Raw genomic sequence first — 8,345 nt, 5'->3', positions numbered from 1 at the left:
TTCTGACAGCTGCCTGAACATGCCCTCTTTCAGAAAGAAAATTTAAATCCTGTAAAATAATTATTTTGTTTTGGGAAAAAAATGCTGAAATACCGAATAATAGGAATGACCCTGCTACACTAAATGGAACATAGCCTTAATTAATATAATACCATCTCTTTAAGACCATCAGAATTAGTAAGGAAAAGGCCCAATGTCTTTCCAATATGGCTGCTGTGCAGGGCACAGAGCCTACTAGTGGTCTTGGCTTGATGTAAGCACAAGTGATAAAACTTGATGGGCATTTCCGCCTGACCGACGGTGCCATGACAGCTTGAGAAACTAGAGTAATAATCTAGAGTAATAATGTGTTGCTAGGCTGTGGCTATGGCTGGGGCAGCACGCTGTTGTGTGAGGGTTATCAATATGTCTGTACACAGACAAATGTGTCCATGGCAAAGACTTGGTCTTGTCCATGGCAACTTTTAGATTTTATTTTTTACACACCATTATAGTGTTCTTATTTTGATCATAAGACACAATTACTGAATGCCAATCAAGTCTCAGGGTTTTCTTCAGAATATGTACGACACTTAGTGGCCATTTAACCCATTTAGGCCTAAGGCCGATTCTAAAAACGCCTTCTAAAGCCTGACCTAAGTTTTCTGAAAAACTTCAAATATTTATATAGCAGCATCAATTTTTTGTATTGTTTTAATACTGTACATACTTTACAGAACCCAAAAATGGATCCGGCCTGAGGGGGTAAAACACCGAAAGGGGTTCCCGACCAGAATGGACCAGCAAAACCACTGCTGTGCCCTCGACCTGGAAAGTGGTACCAGAGTGTCATGAGTCATAACAACATAGACATAGAAATGTAGACACCTCCCTCGACTCTGGACAGTCTGTATCTCGAGGGAAGGCAAGCTTAAGTGACCCATAACACCACACACTGGGCTGGGGCCATACGCTGTATGCATGGCTAAATAAGATCTCACAACAACACACACTGGGCTGGGGCCACACACTGTATGCATGGCTAAATAAGATCTCACAACAACACACTAGGCTGGGGCCACACGCTGTATGCATGGCTAAATAAGATCTTACAACAACACACTGGGCTGGGGCCACACGCTGTATGCATGGCTAAATAAGATCTCACAACAACAACACACTGGGCTGGGGCCACACACTGTATGCATGGCTAAATAAGATCTCACAACAACACACTGGGCTGGGGCCACACGCTGTATGCATGGCTAAATAAGATCTCACAACAACACACTGGGCTGGGGCCACACACTGTATGCATGGCTAAATAAGATCTCACAACAACAACACACTGGGCTGGGGCCACACGCTGTATGCGTGGCTAAATAAGATCTCACAACAACACACTGGGCTGGGGCCACACGCTGTATGCATGGCTAAATAAGATCTCACAACAACAACACACTAGGCTGGGGCCACACGCTGTATGCATGGCTAAATAAGATCTCACAACTGTTTCTACGCCCAAGTCCTAAAAAAATAAGGACATAAGAGGCAGTGGTATAAAATAACTACCTGTAAGTAGTCGAGTACAAATTTGAGGCATAGGCATAGTTTTCAGTACTTCTACTCCACTTCATCTGAGAGCAAAAACAGCGAGGAGTAAATGTGTTGTTAGGACATTGGCTGTTGTGTGAGGAGGCTGGTTAGGGGGCGCTTAGCACCAGCACGCATGCTGCTCCAACTCTATGTTGGACCCACAACACCCCACACACACACTGGGACAACACGCTGTGTCTATCTAGACACGCATTGCAGACACACTAGGGCTGAAAATACAATCTATTATTCATTTGTTGCTGTTGGGTAGAAAGTTACCTCTCATCATATTTTTTTGTGTTTTGTTTTGACGAATTCTTCTATCGAGAACTTTTTTGAATAATCGAGAGGCATGTTTTTCCTAATATTTTTGAGCGGTGGCACATTGTATACATCAAAATCAATTAGGGAAAATTGCTAATCTACAAGGAATCTTACAATGCATCTTTAAGCTTGTAGATTTATTTTGCTCCCCTCGGCTCGTGCACGTGCAGACTGGCTTCCAAAATGTATAAGTCAAGTCTCACACATTTTCACACACGTCATTGATCGACTTGTATTTTCCCCAAAAAAATGTTTTATTGAGAAACAAATCTCTCAACACAACATACATGTACAGTGTTTATGGTAAAATACACAATTTGATATTGTGGAAGTAATTTGCAGAAATGTCTATAAAGGCTCCATTTTTGATCCGATTACAAAATCAAAATACAGGCGAGGCATTCAAAACAATACTGATAAATAATTTTGAAATATAAATGAATATTTACAATCTCGTCAAGATTTAACCCTTAAATTGAAATTTTGTTTGATGCATTCCCCAAACATAATATCCCTTTTTCCAAATTAAAACAAAAATATTTTCAGCATATATTTACATTTGTATGTATTAAAAAAAGAAGAAAATAAACAAATGGAACCCAGCTCTAGGGGGCATTATTTGGCACCGCTGACCAAATGTTCATCCCATCTAAATCCTTGTTTCTGCTCACAGCCATCAACCACTTAAACCCCACTATCCATATCCCGGGGAAAGCTTTCGTAGGGAAACGGCACACATTGAAAACTTGTCGATCTGCTGTTTTCAGCAAAAGTTTTCCCCACAATAACAGAAAAGAAAAAAATAATCCGTTATAGAGCCCTGAGGGACTTCGGTCAACCATAGAGGCTTTAAAGTGCACTACCGCTGCCAAATACAAGCCTGCAGGTATCAAAAGTATTATTATAACATCGCTGTCGGGTGGAAACCTTGTATGTCCAAAGCAGTTTGTGTTTTTATTATTACTATTATTTAAAAAAACGTGAGAATAGGCGAGCTACCAGTTCAAAACGTGTCGCAAAATGCAACGCATTTTTCGTTTGTAAATCTCCTGTTTTCACTACTTTTGTGTGACATTCTTGGCATTAATGTATAAATAATGAACAGAAGTACACCTTCACAGAGGGATTACAACTGTAACTAATATGCTAAATATAGTCATTATTATATATAATGTCCTGCCTGACAGCAACGATATGATGTATATATTTTTTCTGTGTACGACTACAAGGCAACCCAGAAATACAGCTACAGTGATTCTCAACCTGTGGCCCGCAAGGGTATTGCAAGTGGGACCCCCAAAATAATCGGCAAAACACTAAGATGTAATGATAATATAACTATAAATATTAAATATTCATTCTAACAGAACACTTTCAAGATGTTCAAGTGTGCCCTGATCCAGAAAAGGTTGAGAAACACTGCCGTAAGACCAATCTACTGCAAAAACGAAGAAGAAAAAAAAATGGCGTAAACAAAAAGTGACATGCAGTCAACATGACTGTATGTCACTACATGAAATCATTGCATTTGTTTATAATTCGTGAAAGTTTGCTGTTTTTTGGATTTCTTTTGAAATAATAATACATAAACCCAGTGTTTGGGAAACAGTGGTCTAGAGACCAATGTACCTTTCTTTCCTCTTCAGACATATAGCAAACCACAACACAATACCATACCGCATCACCTGCCAGAATTCACACACTCCTTACTCTACACACACACACACACACACACACACACACACACACACACACACACACGCACACACACACACGCACACACACACACGCACACACGATTGATAGTTTTTTGGCAGATCTTTATGCCTATGGTCTATCGTTGATCAAACAATGTTGGTGGCCATGGTAAAATGGTTTTGGCAGTTCAGAAGAGAGGTCAGAGCCTGAATGCACAACACAACTAAATCCAAATCCATATTATGAGTTTGGTTGATATTTATGCAGCCGATGTGTTCGTTTTTTTTTTTTGCAACTTTCAACCACCTATGTTGGGTCATTATAGATATTTATTTCATTTTATATTAGATATTTATTTTCCAAAAATAGCGCATCTACAAGCTTGCACGTTGTGTGCTTGTGATTTTCTATTTTCAATATATATATTTTTTTAATCTACGTTTTTCAAATTGATTGGGACTGATGATTTTACACATTTTTGAAAACCTGTCAGTCAAAACATTGGTTGGGCTAAAAACGCTATAAGAATCAAAACTCTGAACATGCATCTCTGAACACAACCCTGTCCTCTGCAGCCTTTTAGCCTTTAAGAATTCATCATACCCTCTACCGTCCATATGCTTCTTCCTGCCAACAACAGTGCTCCATCAGAACAAGTGGGCGTATTTCTCGAGTCGTGAGTTTGGGGGGGAGGGTGGGTGGGTGTTGCATGTTGTTCCCTGTGCTTAGGCGGGTAGTCTCCGCGATGCACGCAGACCCCCCGCACAGCGTGTCCGCGGGAGCGAGGAATTGACGTCACGCCATGGTGTACCCGTAACTCCCACAATGCAGCGCTACCAGCAGCCTGTCTCTGAGGACTTCCTGGCTGGGGTATTCGGGGAGTTTCAGCATGTTGATGCTAAGGGGGAAGAAAAGGAGTGGTGGTGGTGGTGGGGATGGAGGGAGGGACAGATAGAAGAAAAAAAATCATCATGGACAGACATTAGCCCAGCCACAGCCTGTTCAAACCACTGCTGTGCCCACGACCTGGCAAGTGGTACCAGAGTGTCATGAGTCATAACAACATAGACAGAAAGGTAGACGCCTCCCTCGGCTCTGGACAGTCTGTATCTCGAGGGAAGGTAAGCTTTTGTGACGCAAGCTTCTGTGACGTTCGGTAGGCCAATCAGAGGCAGTGACAGCGTGCCTTTTGCACTTTCGCTTGACTTCCGCCTACCCATGCGATACAGGTCTCTCCAATTAACTGCAGCGGCCAATGAGGCACCTAGGATTTTATATCTATGCATAACAAGAGAATGTTTTTATCTAGCAGTTGCTTAGTTTTAATCATCATAGCTTTGTTTTTATTTAGTGTTATTACGTTTTCTTCAGTGAAAAAAGGCAGTCGAAGAACATTTTTGTCAGTTTTAGTCGGGCGACAGTGGCTCAGGGGTAGAGTGACTGGATGGGAACTGCAAGGTTCCCAGTTCGAACCCGGGCTCCCCCAGAGTTAGTGCCGAAGTGTCCTTGAGCACTCTGAACTGAACCCTTAATAGGAGCCCTTTAAAATGACAAGATACTGATTTTAACATTCTGCTTTTCTAGGCTTTTAGTGCTCATTTTGTTTTCCATTCTTCACTGCTAATCATTTTCTTTTGCTCCCATGAGCTGCAAACGTGAAATCCGGCATGAACAAGGGTTTCACCGATACCTGTAATTGCGTTGTGACAATAAAGTTGATTGATTGATTAATTGCCATGGTCAGTGCGATGAGGGCCACACCACCATGGTTCGCCGGGCTGACTGATGCCACGCTATTATGTTCATGTTCGTTCATTCCTGTCATGCAGAGAACCTGTTCCCCTGTTTTCATTGTACAGAAACACTAGCTATACTGAGACACCACCACACTGCCCTCTGGTGCTCACTACAGGGTGGTGTTGTTCCATGCTGCTCTAATTTCACTGTCACTATGGAGGCAGTGATGCTGTGTGTGTGTGTGTGTGTGTGTGTGTGTGTGTGTGTGTGTGTGTGTGTGTGTGTGTGTGTGTGTGTGTGTGTGTGTGTGTGTGTGTGTGTGTGTGTGTGTGTGTGTGTGTGCGTGCGTGCGTGAGAGATATACGGAGACAGGAGAGCGAGAGAGCGTGCGCGAGAGAGAGACACACACAGAAGATAAAGATGTACTGTACAGAGCTGGTAAAGGAAATCTGTAGATAAATATACTGCGTGTACATTTGTATTACTATGCTTGCGAGGGCCAAATGTCCCCGCAAGTATAGTGGGATTTCAGAAACAGACATTTCCTGGTCTTCACAAGGGAAATGGTGGTTCTTTGTTAAAACACAGTTTTGGAGTTAGGTTTACAATTAGGAAAATATTCTGGTTGGCCGTAGCACCGGAAATAGCAGATGTAAAAGCTCATCGATCAGGTATGTGGGTTATGGTTAAAATAAGTATAGTGATACAAACATTGCAAGCATTACCAGGTGCTGGAGGTAGGCAGCATGTTGGAGGTAAATGGCACAGCAGCAATAGTGAACTTCTGTAATCCACTCCCACCCATTAGATAAGCGAAGCCTCCATGAGGGACCCTGGAACTGTAGGACAGGGACACAGAGGAGTTGTTAAAAGCGCTGTCGCAAAGAGCTACAGTAACAACAATGCCTGCCAACAGCAGGGGAATCCATCCTCGGTTTGCTAGCTTAGGCACTTTGTTACGTTGAGGACCTGACTTGACTTTTCTTTTATGTTATGATGGGGGTTGTCTCTCCGCTGGGAGCAGAGCAAAGCAGAGCACACCAACCTGCCGGTGACAAATTGCAGCAGCAGGACTCTCTCCTCCTGGGTGAGGCTCTCCACCACCTTCCAGAACCACTGAAACACAGGGATCCATGAAGGTGTCCATTATACTTCTACTCCGTCACATCTCAGATCACATGTTGGACTTTTTACTCCACTGGTTATTTTAAAACATATTATTATTTAAAACATAGTTATTTTATAACTTTATAAGTTACTTTGTAGATTTAGATTATCATTACACTACATAGTGTACATTAACCAAATATGCCCCATTTTATACTTTGTCAGATTGCGACTTTTGACATCATTTTGAATGACGACCTATAGTGAAATAGTACTTTCACTTTTGGTACTTTTACTCAAGTAGAATTTTGAATACAGGCCTTTGACTTGTAACAGCATTGTGGTATTGCTACTTAAAGTAAAAATAAATCTGTGTAGTGAAGCCGTAGAGACCGTGCCCAAATCCCACAAGGGTTTGCTGTCAGAGATGTATTACGTTTTGATGTTTATAGTTGTGTATCTGTCCACAGGCGCTTTCACAACATATAAAATGCACACTCTCTCTCATCTCGGCGAGCATTACAGCACAACATGCCCCTGGTGGTAATAATAACGGGCAGAGATGTAAAAGAATGCGGTTGTGAATAGTTGAATTGACTCGGACGGCTTTCTTTCATCTCCTCATGTGGCCACATGCAAACCGAATGAACACACTGGCCCCCGACTGGAATGAATCAAACACAACATCACAATAGTGTTTCTATCCCCTAAGTCAACTATTCACATGTAGATCGGCTGTCTTTGAAAAAAAGAAGAAAAAGAATAAAGATAATTTTTGCCCCTCCTATGCCCTTCTTTGTGTGTGTGTGTGTGTGTACCACGGAAATGGAAATTTGATTGGCTGAGCACGGAATGTGATGTATGATTATAAGAGCGTCCCTCACTTCACACAAGTGTGATTTTTCCAAAACTTTGCCTGTAAAAACAAGTGTCTATAAGTGTTGATCTGGTTAATCTGCAAAAAAAATAATTCAGAGGTGGAGGAAATAATGAATAAAAGACCCAAATTATTCAGATAAATGGGGCCCCTGTGGGGGCTGAGCCCACCTGGATGATTGGCTCCTGGAGGCTGTAGCCACTGGTGTACTCTGTATTCCTGTTCCAGTCCTGGACATCCATCTCTGGCATTCCTGACAGCAGCAGCTCCTGACAGCCGCGTGCATGCACACACGTGACACACACGTGACACACACACACACACACACACACACACACACTTGTATTACTATAATTGTGAGAAATGTTCTGTGGGTCTTGCTGCCAAAATGCTGCAAAATTTGATGTTTGAACTCTTGAGTTATTGGCCCAGGAGGAGGTGGCGCTAATTCTTGTGAATTCCCTGGTAGAAATGTCAAGTCCATGGAAATATGACAAAACTTTACACTTGGTCGTATTACCTTAGTGAACATTTTCATTAAGTCGTTATATTCACAATTGCTAGTGTCAAGTGTTCTTAAAGGCCTCATTCACATTCCATAGTGACAGTCATTCATTCACGTTTTTTTGTTTTTTTATGCCACCACAATGCTTTTCCAATGGGAGTCACATGGTTTGACCAAACATTTTTGTTTGATGGGGGGAGGGGCAGAACACCACCAGCAATCAGCAATCAAACACAAATGTTTGGTCAAACCATGTGACTCCCATTGGAAATGCATTGTGGTGGCCTAAAAAAACGACCAAACATTTGCTTGATTGGTGTTTGATACGTGTGAATGAGGCTTCACACAGCATGGTATGGGTCTTTCTAAACGATGCTCCCATTAATTGTTAATTTAATTATTTATAAGAAGGGTCACTCCCCTTTCCCACCGGACATAGTCGGACATTCAAGATGGTGGATTTGAATTATCTGAACAAGAGGCTTCAAAACAAGGTCTCTAGAAACAAATGGGTGACGTCAC

The 8,345-nt window shown here is 42.0% G+C and overlaps 1 protein-coding gene across 4 annotated transcripts in view; it reads right to left on the bottom strand.

Moving 5' to 3' along the window:
* Positions 1-2,135: 2,135 nt before the first annotated feature.
* The window catches only part of hace1 (HECT domain and ankyrin repeat containing E3 ubiquitin protein ligase 1), a 35,915-nt gene continuing 29,705 nt past the window's right edge, over positions 2,136-8,345 (bottom strand). For 3 of the 4 annotated variants that reach the window (XM_080767826.1, XM_080767827.1, XM_080767828.1), the window contains 4 exons: positions 7,489-7,587; positions 6,380-6,450; positions 6,060-6,173; positions 2,136-4,495 (listed from right to left, as the gene is read on the bottom strand). In XM_080767826.1, the coding sequence (XP_080623952.1) occupies positions 4,393-4,495; positions 6,060-6,173; positions 6,380-6,450; positions 7,489-7,587 (387 nt within the window). In that variant the 3' untranslated portion in view covers positions 2,136-4,392. The remainder of the gene's footprint in view (positions 4,496-6,059; positions 6,174-6,379; positions 6,451-7,488; positions 7,588-8,345) is intronic. The other variant, XR_013964346.1, reaches the window with a different exon arrangement.

The sequence above is a fragment of the Protomyctophum bolini genome, assembly GCF_963924005.1.
Source record: "Protomyctophum bolini genome assembly, chromosome: 7".
NCBI lineage: Eukaryota > Metazoa > Chordata > Actinopteri > Myctophiformes > Myctophidae > Protomyctophum > Protomyctophum bolini.
Note: the sequence above shows the minus strand (reverse complement) of the source record. Positions and strands in the feature narration are given on the sequence as shown.